Genomic DNA, 14,700 nt, shown 5'->3' on the forward strand with positions numbered 1-14,700 from the left:
CCGAAATAAAGTTACACAGGATAGGTGAGTAAAACGTAATAACAGAAAACGGAGGAATTTAATGTATATTTAACCCCTTGTGTTTTCATAGATTACGTTTCTGGTACTAATTTGCTCGCATGTCTGCAGTAGTATCCTATTCCTTTTGTTCTCTGTCCCTCCAGAGCTCCCACAGCAACATGTCTGTAAGGAGGAGGAGGATCTCTCTGACCAGCAGCTCTGTATTCAGGAGAGGAACTCCAGTCTGGACCAAGAGGACCCAGAGCCTCCACAGATTAAAGAGGACCAGGAGGAACTCTGCACCAGTCAGGAGGGAGAGCAGCTTGTACTGAAGCAGGAGACTGATACCTTTATGTTGACTCCTACTGATGAGGAAAGTGACCACCAGCTTCTCTCTCTCAACTATCATGTAGCTGAGAGCCAAGATCAGAAAGGAGGCAAGCATGGAGACTCAGGCTCAACTAAAACTGCAGAGCCACATCAACATAATCTACATCACGAAAGCACAAGTCACAGTAACAATGTAGACAACCCTAACCTGTCAGAGATGCACTGTGATACTCACACAGGTAAACAGCCTTTAAAATGTGACACATTTGGAAAAGACTTTAAGTATACATCATCACTAGAGACAAATATGAGAACCCACACAGGTGAGGAGCCGTTTGCATGCAAAACATGTGGGAGAGCTTTCAGAAATAATGGTCACTTGGTAATCCACATGAGAAGACACACAGGTGAGAAGTCGTTTGCATGCAAATCATGTGGCAAAGCTTTCAGAAATAATGGTCACTTGGTAAGGCACATGAGAACACACACAGGTGAGGAGTCATTTGCATGCAAATCATGTGGGAAAGCTTTCAGAAATAATGGTCACTTGGCAAGGCACATGATGACCCACACAGGAGAGAAGCCATATTCTTGCAAAACATGTGGGAAACGATTTAATCAGATGTCATCATTGAACTCTCATATGAGAACCCACACAGATGAGAAGGCATATTCGTGCAAAACATGTGGGAAAACTTTTAGATTTCCTAGTAACTTGAAACACCACATCAGATGCCACACAGGTGAGAAGCCACATTCCTGCAACAAGTGTGGGAAAAGATTCATTCAGAAATCAGCATTGAACTATCATCATACAAGAACCCACACAGATGAGAGGCCATATTCCTGCAACAAGTGTGGGAAAGGATTCATTCAGAAATCAGCATTGAACCGTCATATAAGAATCCACACAGGTGAGAAGCCATATTCTTGCAAAATATGTGAGAAAGGATTTACTCATGAATCAGCATTGAACCGTCATACAAGAATCCACACAGGTGAGAAGCCATATTCTTGCAAAATATGTGAGAAAGGATTTACTCATGAATCAGCATTGAACCGTCATACAAGAATCCACACAGGTGAGAAGCCATATTCTTGTAAAACATGTGGGAAAACTTTTAGATTTCCTAGTAACTTGAAACGCCACATCAGATGCCACACAGATGAGAAGCCACATTCCTGCAACAAGTGTGGGAAAAGATTCATTCAGAAATCATCATTGACCTATCATCATACAACAACCCACACAGATGAGAGGCCATATTCTTGCAAAATATGTGGGAAAGGATTTACTCAGAAATCAGATATGAACCGTCATACAAGAATCCACACAGGTGAGAAGCCATATTCTTGTAAAAAATGCAAAAAGAAATTCCTGCGTAATAGTAACTTGAAAAGCCACATGAGAACACACACAGGGGAAAAGCTGCATCACTGCAGCACAGAGGTTCCAGATATTAAAGAGTAACTAGGAACTAAAAGGAGTTTGACACTCCTGACTTCAGGGTTACACTCTGTAATAAGTGTTGGATCATACACTATTTCTACACACTACCTCAGCAATGAAGTCACTGAGGTTATTTGGGCTTCAGAAGCTCGCGCGTAATGCATACTGGTACATGCAGGCAGTCCCTGCACGGCTCCGCGAGCAGGAGAACTCAGCTTTAGGATTCAGGGGGATCTATTGGCAGAAATGAAATATAGTATTCATAACTGTTTTCCTTCGTCTATAATCACCTGAAACTAAGAATCGTTGTGTTTTAATTAGATTAGAATGATACCCTTCATATCTACATGAGGAGCGTGTCCTCTTCCACTTAGACCGCCATGTTGCCTCTTTAGTATCCCAGAACAGACGAACCAAACTCTGCTCTAGAAAAGGTCTTTCCTGTTTTTATGTTACCGGAAGCCACTGTAGTTTCTCTCCATGCTTGGAAAAGGAGGTGAGCGGAGGAGTATTCAGTTAGTTGCACCTGCAACCTCACCGCTAGATGCCACTAAATCCTACACACTGGATCTTTCTAAGGGGAAAGTTAATGTTGTAACTGACAATGATGAACAAACTGTTAACCAAGATGAATGTTACTGCATTGTATGCAACTTTTTAATCAACTGTGACACTGAGCATGGATGATGGTAGCAACACTGTTAATATGATTTGTTATACTGCTGCACATTGTTTGAAGACTGACTGTGACAACATATTGCTGAAAAGGCCAGAAGATATAGAAGCTTAAGGAGAACGTATTCATATCACACATGTTTGTTACCAAGGTAGAATGGGGCATCACATTTTACGGTTTGTAAATAATGAATGTGTGTATACGTTGTCTTGAAGAGATGCTGTCAAGTCATTTCTTTCTAAATGCTGCAAACACATTGTGATTGTGCATACCAATCAAATGTTAATGTTCATTAATATTTTCTTATTTGTTTTTTCAGTCAATTATTTTTTTGTAAATGCATTTGTATGAACATGGAGATTATGGTATATGTTTTTCATGCCAAGTAATTACAATAAATTAATTTACTTCTCTTAAAGTTCTCCTTTATATCTCTTGCCTAATTTCTTTTTCAGTTCTTCATGGAATGGAAAAACCTACGTATTCACCGCATTGCCGGATTTGGTGTGAATCAGGCCGTGGTTTTATTTATGCTATCATGCCAGCCCGATTTGCAGGCAACCTCTTGCGGGCCGCTAGTTGAATAGGCCTGGTATATATGGTCATAACTCTGGGCTGAAGATAACAGCTTTCTGCAGACAGGTAAAAAAAAAAAAGCCAATAGAAGATTAATTTTCACATAAAGATCTGAGCCACCGTAGTGATGTAGGATTCATCATGGATTTGATGAGGTTGAGTAACCTTGTCTGTTCTGGTCAAGTGTGACAGGACCTGAGACATTCTCCCTCCACTGGCTCAGTGGCAGAAACTATTGGCAGGTATATTTATTGCATCCCTGCTGTATGTGAAGTTTCTAAAACACAAGAGATTAATTTCTGCTGTACAGTGATGGAAGAATAAAGCAGAAAGTAGCCGGTGAAGAAGCTTGAGGGTGAACAACTCTGTACATCAGTGAACATGTTCCAACTACTACCATCAAAGCAGCACGAGAGAGGAAGACAAGCTGTGTCTGATGTCAGATGCTGATACAGATGTGCATGTTAAAAAACACGTAGACTATTACCACATGTAGTTCCACCAGCAGTTTCTCACCAAGCAGAGTAATGGAGGTCTGAAGAATGTAGAGACGCTCCACCTGAGACTTTAGTGCCTTGCTTTTCCAGCCAACTTGTTCATTAAAGTTCATTATCTGCAGTCATCAGTTCAGTCATTTCAGTCCACAAGAATTAGCATAAAACAGATCCCAACGGATCCGAATAAATGAGTGTAACTGAATGCTGTTGTCTCGTCACACATTTCTAATTTCTTTTATCTTTTCTATTTGAGTTTGCCAGCAGATAACTTTACCAACTAATTACTTTCTGATAAGTCACCCCTAATGAATGGTTTATAAGAATGAGTTAATATCTTATAAATGTGTCTCTTTCTTTCTAGTAAGAAAGTGGAGGTTCCCACTAAAAGCTAGTGAAGACAATCCTCTACCAAACGATGCATTACTAGACCCTCCAGCGGGGGTGTAGCCGCTGTGTTTAAGAAACATTTTAACTGCCGCAAACTGAACGCTGATCATTTCCCAAGCTTTGAGGTGCAATTAATTAAAGCAGGTTGGGTCAATCCCCTCTTAATGTCTCTTGTGTATCGTCCACCAAAATACTTTGTCACTCAATTGTTTGACTTCCTCTTAAACACTATACTCAACTTTGATTAACTTCTGATTCTTGGAGATTTTAATATTCATGTCTGCTGTCCTGCTAAGCCTCTTGTAAGTGAATTTATGCATCTGGTTGAGTCTTTAAATCTTGCTCTGCTTTCCACCGGACCTACTCACAACCTAGGCCCTCAGTTGACCTCGTGGTCTCGTCTGGTTTTCTGATCTGCAATATGGGAATAATTGATGCTTGTCTGTCAGATCATTGTGCTGTTATATTTGATACATTACATTACAGTTCATTTAACTGGCGCTTTTGTCCAAAGCGACTTACAATAAGTGCAAACAATCATGATGATTTTTTTAATATTTAGTCAGAGGACAATGGTGATAAACATCCATGTCTTTTTTGTACTTGATAATAACATTTAGCATGTTATGAATTTAGTACAGATCTGTCCAAAATGTGTGATATTATAATTATATGAACATTCAATGAGATATTGTTACTGTATTATGTTTAGAAAGGGTACAAGAAACATCTATGTCTGTAAACATAACGATAAGACAATTTGGATGGTATTAATTCAAATGTACCTTCTTAGTCTTGTTTGAAATACAGTTCGTATACGGTAAAAGCCAAGCACTTCTCCAGTGTTTGTTCTCAACATAAAACTTCCTTTAAAAAAAAAAAGCTTCAAGGTACAGTTTTACTCGTTAATACATTTTCATTTATTTGTGTCACTCTGACGCTGTGACGTCAGCGCGTAGTCAGAGCGTAGCATCGTGGTCGTGCCTGCCCTTCACATCCGTCCACATCCTACGAGGCTTTGCTCCCAAGCGCAGCACAACTATGGCACTGCTCAAGTCCAACAAGGTGTTCTACTGTCTGGGGAACATTTCTCCGTCCCTGGGAGTCCTGTCCACCCGCAACAGGTAAACCACAGTAACACACTCAAAACTAACGGACGTAGAGACATTTAGAAACCGTTGTCTTGGTGATCTACGGTCTTTTTAGTTTTACAGCTAGCGTTAGCTTGACAAGCAGACAGCCGGTATTTTAAGCTTAACGGTTCTGTCAGCCATCAAAGTCATGTTGAAAAGTCATCACTCTGTGATTACTTTAGCCACATTAGCTGGCTAGCTAACATATACAGGGGTCACAAGACTTCAATAGGCCCCTGTGTGCTGTCTGACGCTCCTGTGGCCAGAGCTAACGTTTAATGTTCATATGTAGGTAAACGTTTACTGACTCGATAATCTCACAGTTCAGAACCTGTTGTGCCAGACATCCTCTCCAATTAGCACCAACGTGACCTCAGAGAAACTTGCTGTTGCTATCAGTGAAGCTCGCTGCTGATGAAAGTCACGTTGGTATGTGAGCAGCACTAGTTCCTGTTAAGAAGACGCCAGTGTGTAGGTGAAAATAACAAACCCAGCTAGTATAATTCTTTCAAATAACTTAAATCTAATAATATGTCATGCTATTTTGCCTTGTTTCGGTTTCAAAAGCAACTTTGTTAAGCATTTACACAATCGCGATGGCTTCAGCTGTCAAATCCCACGCACAGTTTGAGCTAAGCGACTTGTCGTAGTTGGAGAAGTCGAGCGAGCTGATTGGCTGTCCTGTTCCGCCTTTGATCGCTGATTGGTTAATTCCTTGCGTTAGCGGAATAGTCACCGATGTCCTTTCAGGGTCTGCTTGGAGGGCAAAGTCGTTTAGATCGGTTGCTACGCCTTTTTATAAGCATACGAGATTTCACATTTATCTTTTGTAAATGTACAGTTTCATCGGGTGTTTTGTACGTGTCTTTCTTCAGCCTCTGCTTCGATCTCCGCAGGTGTAACTGGTTTCGTTTTGCTAGCTGGTGCTATCATATATTTTTTTAATCTGTGTGGGTTCTTAAAAGAGTTTGTCACATCCTGTCGTCTCGTGTTCAAGCACATAGGTGTGGTTTCAAAGAATGAATACAAATAGGGCTCCCCCTCTACGCTCTTCCACCCGTAACTAGACGATTTTATGTTATGTTAGACGCCAGTATACGATGGTATTGGTGAAGGAAGGGACACCCTTTTAAACTCAGCAATCCTGTGCTTTAACTTCCCAAAAAGGCCTTTGGTCTATTGATCACTGATAACTTGTCAGCCATTGTGATGTTTATGTTTAAGTTCAAAGCTGTTCAAAGGTTCTGTTTGCACTTGAACCCCTATGTCCCTTACACTATTATTCTCAGTTCAAAAAACTAAAGGTACCCCGTGCACAGCATTTCTTTATCTCCTCTTCCTCTTCCATCTCCTATCTCCTATCTCCTATCTCCTAGGTGTCAGCTAGTGCAGGGTACACCTAAATAATTAAGTCACAAACCTAAGCGTTTTTCAAGTTGCTTTATTAGATTTGCTTTGTGCAATTGTAACATGTTTGTGTTGAAAGTAATAATTGCAACCTCTCCTGTTTCCACTTTGTTGACTTATTTATATATACATAAGAAACTATTTTTTTAATCTTAAACTTCAAAAGTATAAAGCATAGTTCATAATACAACAGTACTACAAAATGCAATGAAAGTAATACCTCTCTGACACAGTCTGACCATTATAAGCTTTAACAAGGTAGTTTTTGTTCAGACCACTATTGCATTGTAAAGTGTTGCTTCCATTGTGTTCTATATTACCTTTAGTATCAGATTTTTAGAATTAAACACCCCATTGTATTGGAGCTAACAGCTGCAAGGCTGGAGTCAACATAACTTCTTTCTGACTAGTACACACTACTTTTCATGCATTAAACATGTTTGTCAGTGAACTGTAGTCACTATTTAATAAAGCAGTGTGATCTTTTGTTGGGTGTTTGGAGACTGTTGCCCTTTTGAAACATGTTCAGTCCTAAATTTAGCTGCAAACTTTGGAGGGTTTACAAAGTAGAGGAAACCTGATACAATATGTGAGTAGCAGTGCCGTAAAGGTCGCAACATTCAACAACCCTCATGTATCAAACAAATGTGTCACAGAATGTATTTATGTATTTGTCTAATGCATGCGTCTACTCTTCAACGGAGGGTCCATGACCCCGAGTTGATCCTCAGAGTTACTGCTGTTTTTTTTCTCTTTTCAAATTATTATTTGTATGTTTATACATAGCACTTTAGGCCGCCCTCCACTTTATTGTGGGCCGAGTTTGCGACTCAATTTTATACATATATAGTAGGGAGTCCCTGCTCCGTCTCTTTTAAACTAAGGGATCCTTGGGCTAAAAAAAAGGTTGAAGACCCTTGGTCTACCGTACAAAAGGTTACAGTGATAATGCAATTATTGTATTTGTAGCAATCCTTTATGACACAGTGGCCAAATATCCAGTAGTAAAGCATTCAACAATTATTTTTTTATGCCTTCATTACACAAATTGTATCTACAATTTATCCCACTTTCTATAGAGCTTACTTTCATGTATTTTATTATGGTATGTTGAACATAACATGTCTTAACTGGATCTAATACAATTACACAGCCTGCACCACTGTCATGTGCATAATGAGCTGCAGTCGGTCAGTCTGAGGTCAAGAGGTCAGAGGACATGATGTTTTTAAATTTGATATACAGCTTACATTTGCCATATTTAATGCTGGTTTACTTATTCCATTGCTTTTACTTACTTTTGTATTTGTGCAGGCATTCCTTTTACAACGGATATTTCTGTTTTCACAGATCAGTGATTTCCTAAAGATATTATTGTTGGTGATTTGGTTTGTTCATGAGAACATTTTAGCATGTTCTTAATAGTGAATCCTTGAATGATGATGAACAAATCATTTCTTCAGCTTTAAATCTTTTATTTTGTTTTAGCAGAGAGCAGCATGTCAAACATAAGAGTTTTTGAGACTCTTTAAAGACGAGCTTGACATGATATTACATTGGGTCCTTAAACAAAAACAAATTAGTCTTCAGTATTTAAGAATTGAACAAGCCCTAGGCCAGATGAATGAACGTTTGAAAAAGGATTGCAAATATTGCCAAAAGCGAAAACGAAAAGTAACACAATTTTTAATCTAAAATGAGCTTGTTTGTTCATATTACTGTCACATTTTCTTTATTGATATTCATATTTGGATCACTATAAAGTGCCTTATTGGGTTTTATTATAGTGGAAATAGTGATTTGGTGAACAAGAGAGTGTGTGTGTATTAACTGTTACTTTAGGTTTTGGACTCTGGACCCTCTGAATGGATTAATGTTTGTTTTGTGAAACTTGTGCCCACTGAGCATGGCGTCTCTACGTCAGTGTGGTATCCTCAGGTCACATGTGGAGTTAAGCTTGAGCATTAAGGTCCGCAGCGTGTTACAGGAGCAAGGCTAATACGGCCTTCACATTAGTGTGACCGGTGTCACATAAGTCTGTAAAAACTTAAGAAGCAGCTAATTTCATGACCTTGTAAGGATGCAATTATGTTTCTGAGGGGATTTGCTGTTTTTCAGTGCAGTGTGCACAGATGAACTCTTGACTATTCGCTGTTTGCTATCGCATCCACATCTCTATTCATTTTGATTTGCAGCTCATGGTGGGGTGGAGTGCAGATGGGTCCCCCCGATCCCATCCTGGGGGTGAGCGAGGCCTTCAAGAAGGACACCAACCCCAAGAAGATGAACCTGGGAGTGGGAGCCTACAGGGATGACCAGGGCAAGCCTTTTGTGCTCAGCTGTGTCCGCAAGGTATAACTGTCACCAAGCCAGTCACATTTGCTACGTCTTCCTCATGACACACACACAGTGATTTTATTTTCCCTATGTAATTTAGAGGTTTCCATTAGGGAGGAAAGCAGTCATATCATTGAGTCTTAATTTCTTAGGATAATGAACTCCAAGAGAGCCACAGCACTCTCTATTCAGTGAGATGGATGGTTCACATTTTCACGGGGTGTTTGAAGGGTTAAAGGTCGTTGCAGGTCCGGGTCTTTCTCATTGGTGTATTATTGCTTTGTCATCCTGAGTTCAGCTTCTGTTGCCCCGTGGAGCATCACTTCCAAATATTTTAGTATTTTGGGGGGGGAAACACACATGTTAATAATAAGGGGAATGTCTGCTTTATCACCATGAGAAAGTGTGTATGCATTTGTTTAACAAAATGTTAACAACCTCATATATGTTTTATGTACAAAGAAGGGAATACCGGTGAAGGAATTAAAGTAGTTTTGTCTTATACCTTTTGATTTCACACTTTTCTCACAGGCAGAGGCTGTAATCACAGCCAAACAGATGGATAAGGAGTACCTTGGCATTGTTGGTTTGGGGGAGTTTACCAAGTCCTGCGCCCAACTGGCTTTTGGTGCTGATAATGAGGTCTTGAAGAGCGGCAGGGTAAGTTGGGTTGTTAACTAAATGAAGGTCAAATCAGTTCTGATAGTTTGAAGTACAAATCAGTGCAGCAGGTTTCTTCTCCCAACAGAACATCACTGTCCAGACCATCTCAGGAACTGGATCTCTGCGCATTGGAGCCAACTTTTTGGTGAGGTCCTTTGCATTGGTCCCTTATCACACAAATAAAAATGTTTAGATCAGGCCGTTTATCTCACCAGAACTTTTCTTTGCCACAGTCTCGATTCCATGGGGGTCCCCGTGACGTGTACCTGCCCAAACCCTCCTGGGGAAACCACACACCCATCTTCAGAGACGCTGGCATGCAGCTCAAAGCATACAGATACTACGACCCGTCCACCTGTGGCTTTGACTTCAAAGGAGCTCTCGATGACATCTCTGTAAGACTTTAATGATGGACTAGCCGGAGGGAGGGACAAGGGATATGTGTGAAGAAACATTTTCAAACATTATTTTTCAATAATCAGCCTAGCCTTAGCATCGTCCTGAGAGAAAGTACTTAGTGTCGCCCTTTAATGTTTTTTTTGTGAGTAGAGTTGGTTGACATGTCAGATATGTGTTATGTCTGGATAAAACAAACAAACAACCAGTAAACAAACTAAATAGCAAGACAAAAAAAAGTTACAACCATAGACTCGACACAATCAAAAGAAAAATGATCAATCTATAAATAAAGGAACAGTCATAGCATTACTGAAAACATAGGCAATTTGTTTCAAGATGAGAAAACGAAAACAAATGACAAAGAATGTGTGGTGGCGAGGAAGCCCAGAGGTAATCCGATTTTGGTTAGTCATTAATATAATCAATTATGTCTGGCAGCCGGTGCAGAGAGTCTGTACTATACGTGGTATTGTAAGTTGACTAACCAAAACCTTTCTTTTATGTCACAGAAAATCCCAGAGCAGAGTGTGATCATGTTGCATGCTTGCGCCCACAACCCCACTGGTGTGGACCCCAAGCCTGAGCAGTGGAAGGAGATTTCTGACATTGCGAAGGTGAGTGTGCATCTCAAAATCACAAGGTCGTGACAGTCCAAAAGCCACAATTGATAAGCACTGTACTTCATTTAGCTGTTATCACTTGAAATATTATTAACTGCGTCTCTCAACCTTTCTTTTGACCTTTTTATAGAAAAGGAATCTTCTCGTGTTCTTCGACATGGCCTATCAGGGCTTCGCAAGTGGAGACATCAATCGTGATGCCTGGGCTGTGCGTTACTTCATCGAGCAGGGCCACAACATCCTGCTGTCCCAGTCCTTCGCCAAGAACATGGGGCTCTATGGTCAGTCAGAATTCAGTGCAAGATCTTCTTAAAAAAAGATGAATTGCAAATATCAGTACAGAGGTTAGATAACACATTATGTAAAAATGAGAAATGTTGCTGGTAAGTTTTAACTGGACAGTTTCTGGTCATATCTGGTCATTTGTGATAATACAATTGTAAGCCAAACTGCAGAATCTATTGAAATTAGAGTTGATTTAAAAATCCATAGAAATAATTGATACTGTGTGTTTTGTCTGAATGTGTCCGTCAGAGAATGAAAAAGCTACATAGTGAGTGATGAGGTGAACTGTAGCTTGTGTTTTTCCACCACCCAGTGGAGAAAACTAGTTGGTGAAATAAGTTTTATTCAAAGCACTAAATATAATTGTACTGTAATGTGAGATCTATCTTTCTATTGGCACTAAAGCTCTCGTCGACTAAACAGTCATTTTTAAGGAGTAGATGTTTGTGTCCAGAGAGTTTGTTTCTTCACCAAAACAATGAGAACACAGTGATATCTAGTATTATTCAAACACATCCAAAGTAACATCTCATTCAGACGAAAATTAGTTTTCAAGAACTAAAATCTGAATTTTTATTTTACAAACGGGTCACTTGTCTAATTTGGCTGTCATGTGTAACCTGAAACCTCATTTCTAATCTTATAAAATACAATTTACTGGTTGCAAATACTATAGGGTGTTCTTACTATTTGAATACAGAGATGTAGTGACTCCATTGTTATATTGTTCTTTGATTTAAGTTCGGGTTTTAAGCCTTTTGCCCTTCATGACGCCTCCTCCTCATTACTTAATTTAATTAAAGAATTAAAGGGGTTAAATCATCCGTTTTAGCAGATTAAAAGAGTTTTCCTGTTTCACAGACGTGTTGGTCAGACTCACTCTAAGTCGCTTTTCTTAACACTCAACGTGCATCTTGATATTCACAGGTGAGCGTGTGGGCGGCTTCACTGTGGTGTGTAACGACGCAGAGGAGGCAAAGAGGGTCGAGTCTCAACTTAAGATCCTCATCAGGCCCATTTACTCCAACCCACCCATGAACGGCGCCAGAATTGCAGCAACTATTCTCAACACACCAGATCTGCACTCTCTGTGGTATGTGCTTATAAATGCATATATATATATATATATATATATATATATATATATATATATATATATATATATATATATATATATATATATACATACATACATACATATATACATATACATATTACCTGAACACTTCAGGTTCAGGTCTCCATCTTTAATATTCTGTTCATGATATATTCCAAAATCTATTTGTCGATCTGTTTGACCCTGCTGTCATTCATCCCAGGCTGGAGGAGGTCCATAGTATGGCTGACCGCATCATTAAGATGAGAGAACAGCTGGCGGCTGGTCTGAAAAAGGAGGGCTCCTCTCAAAACTGGCAGCACGTCATCGACCAGATCGGGATGTTCTGCTTCACAGGCCTCAAACCAGAACAGGTACACACACACACACACACTTTTTCTTTTGATAGTGTACAATAGAGAACAACAGAAAGATATCTTCATCATTGAAATCTACTTAGGAAATGCTCAGTTAAGATCATATTAAAGAATAGTTTGACATATTCGTTTTCTGAAAGAGAATTTGATGAGAAGGTCGACACCACTCTCATTTGTTTGATAAGTCCAGAACATAACCTCCTGTAAAACGGCATATTGTTATTTTTACACTGCGCTTTTTGTCGGTATTAAACAAACGAGATGTAATTTGTAAATTAGTGAGACTTAGGTGTGCTGGAAGGATTTTGGTTTCAATGTTCTCATCTAACTCTCAGAAAGCCATTATTCATATTATCAGGATTTAGAAAAACATTGTTGATGCTTTAATTTTCAGTAGACTCGACTACTTGTCTTTTACAGGTCTCTATAAAAAAGACTATCAGACGGCGATACAATAAGATACAAGAGAACAAAGCGCAGTGGGAATATTTGTTGATAAATTACTGGCCTGTGGATTTTAAGTTGTGCGTGTTCATTTATTTTTCCTGCAGGTTGAGCGCCTGACAAAGGAGTTTTCCGTGTACATGACCAAGGATGGCAGAATTTCCATGGCAGGCGTGACCTCTGGGAATGTGGGCTACCTGGCACACGGGATCCATGCGGTCACCAAGTAGAGTGGATCCTGCTAGGAGAGCTACAAAATCAAAGCGGCAGTGTTGAAGAGGAGCTTAATGTGTCACTTATCATCTGTCTCCTCCATTCCACCGTTTAGAAAAGAGCTCAATGTTTAGTTAGACATGTTCTTGATTGGATTTCATCATGAGGTCAACTTGGAACGGTTTCGGCTGTCAAACGCATTTATTTTCTGGTTAACTTTTCTTTCTTTATATTTCACTAAACGGGCTCCCCTGTCAAATTGCAAAAGACATGTTTTCCCCGACTACTGACCGATCATCTTTGCTTATTTATTACGTGGAATCAACTGTTGGCTGTGCATTAGTGTCCTCCTAAATGTGTGCTGTTCATCTGCTGTGGGCCCACTCACTATAAAACATCCAGCATCGGGGTAATGTTGGACTGTGCATTCATTTTATGTACAAGTTGAGATCTTTGTTGCTATGTGAAAGCCTGTAGAAAATGTGAGTTATCTCTTCTTTTTTTGTTTAGTCTTAATTCTAATGGTGGAGTTGTAGCACTTTATAAGTTGTAAGTCACTGTTTGAGTTTCAAAATTAGGCAGGCATCCTGTTTTTATTTGTCAATCAGGTAGTCAATTCACTATCAGGCTAATCTGCAGTTGTCCATCTGAACTAATCAATCATCCAATACTTTCTTCATTATCTCTGTTTGGAGTTTCCCCAGCTACCTCCCTTGTATTCAGTACTTTTCCAGTGGGTTTTGTCAATCTTCTTTGGGTTTCAATCTAGCAGGGCAGCAGTCTCAGTCAGTCCCTTTTTAACCCCGATACAAACAAGCACACACGCCAAACACGCTTAAACTTAGTTCAAAGAAGAGATCAATACTTTTAATGAATGAGAATTTCCCCCCCACCATATTCCACCACAGCCCCAAATCTAACACCCATCTTTTAATTTGAATCGGGGAGGCTTTGTATTTGATACCAGTACAAATGTCTCTCTGGTAAATAAAGATGAGTGGGGCACGTGATGGGGTAGTAGAAATGCGCACATGCTGCTCATTCACTCAGACATCATGGTGTATGTGTACAGTGTATGAATCTGTTAATCTTCGAGACCGTGAGACACAAACAATGTGGGGTTTCCCCCTGTCGACTCATACTTCTGAAACCTCTGGCACTACGCCGCCATGTTTTGCATTCTGTCATAACATAATGGCTCACTGAGCATGTACCTTATTGAACAAACAATAAATGGTTATAGAGGAGCAATCTGTTCTAATGTGCGTTTATTTTTTATGTCTAATGTGATCAGTGGTCCTACGTATATTACAGTTGCATCTTCCTAGGTATCCATGGAGATGTCATTATAATGGTCCTATCTTTAAAAAATGTACTGTTGAAGGATTAGTCCAATGATTCTTTTTTGTTTTCGTCCTTCTGGTTATCACTAACTAGAGGCGTCAGCGATAATCTATATTGATTACAGTGCATCTGGACCTGCTGCATGGCTGGATTAACCCACTAAGGCTCCTCAGGGAAATACTTACATTTTGACACGGGGCCCCTTCACAAAACAGGTGTTGGAAGATAAGGTAATAATATAAAACTACTGAAAAAAGCTACAGCTGCTCAAACCTATTTTCACCTTCGACTGCATTAACTTTTATTTTTATTCAACCTGCAAGTTGCATATATAATCTTCTGCATTAGTAGTGCACATTCCCTCATTTCATTTGTATTTAATAGGGACTAATACAATATACTAAGAGAATTGCACAATGCAATGCATCACAGCATTTATAGCTACTGCTTATTTCCAATGTCTGTC

The 14,700-nt window shown here is 39.6% G+C and overlaps 2 protein-coding genes across 6 annotated transcripts; both read left to right on the plus strand.

Annotated features, from left to right (window-relative positions):
• The first annotated feature begins 336 nt into the window (after window positions 1-336).
• On the plus strand, window positions 337-2,863 carry LOC115025576 (zinc finger protein OZF-like). 5 transcript variants are annotated; one of them, XR_003834218.1, is made up of 2 exons: window positions 337-1,895; window positions 1,926-2,855. XR_003834218.1 is itself a non-coding variant. In XM_029457965.1 (2 exons), the coding sequence occupies exons 1-2, from the start codon at window positions 353-355 to the stop codon at window positions 1,799-1,801; spliced, it is 1,110 nt and encodes a 369-aa protein (XP_029313825.1). In that variant the 5' UTR covers window positions 337-352; the 3' UTR covers window positions 1,802-2,863. The 5 variants fall into 5 exon arrangements, 4 of the variants coding, with proteins under 4 accessions (XP_029313825.1, XP_029313817.1, XP_029313805.1 ...); XM_029457965.1 differs by having other exon boundaries at window positions 337-1,328; window positions 1,668-2,863; XM_029457957.1 differs by having other exon boundaries at window positions 337-1,417; window positions 1,673-2,862.
• Window positions 2,864-4,882: 2,019 nt separating this feature from the next.
• Window positions 4,883-14,141, plus strand: LOC115005117 (aspartate aminotransferase, mitochondrial-like). Its single transcript, XM_029426931.1, has 10 exons — window positions 4,883-5,040; window positions 8,652-8,808; window positions 9,325-9,453; window positions 9,542-9,601; window positions 9,690-9,851; window positions 10,365-10,469; window positions 10,606-10,756; window positions 11,688-11,853; window positions 12,080-12,230; window positions 12,785-14,141. Exons 1-10 carry the CDS (start codon window positions 4,958-4,960, stop codon window positions 12,905-12,907), a joined length of 1,287 nt encoding a protein of 428 aa, XP_029282791.1. The 5' UTR covers window positions 4,883-4,957; the 3' UTR covers window positions 12,908-14,141.
• The last annotated feature ends 559 nt before the right edge of the window (window positions 14,142-14,700 follow it).

This window comes from Cottoperca gobio, chromosome 3, assembly GCF_900634415.1.
Source record: "Cottoperca gobio chromosome 3, fCotGob3.1, whole genome shotgun sequence".
Lineage (NCBI taxonomy): Eukaryota > Metazoa > Chordata > Actinopteri > Perciformes > Bovichtidae > Cottoperca > Cottoperca gobio.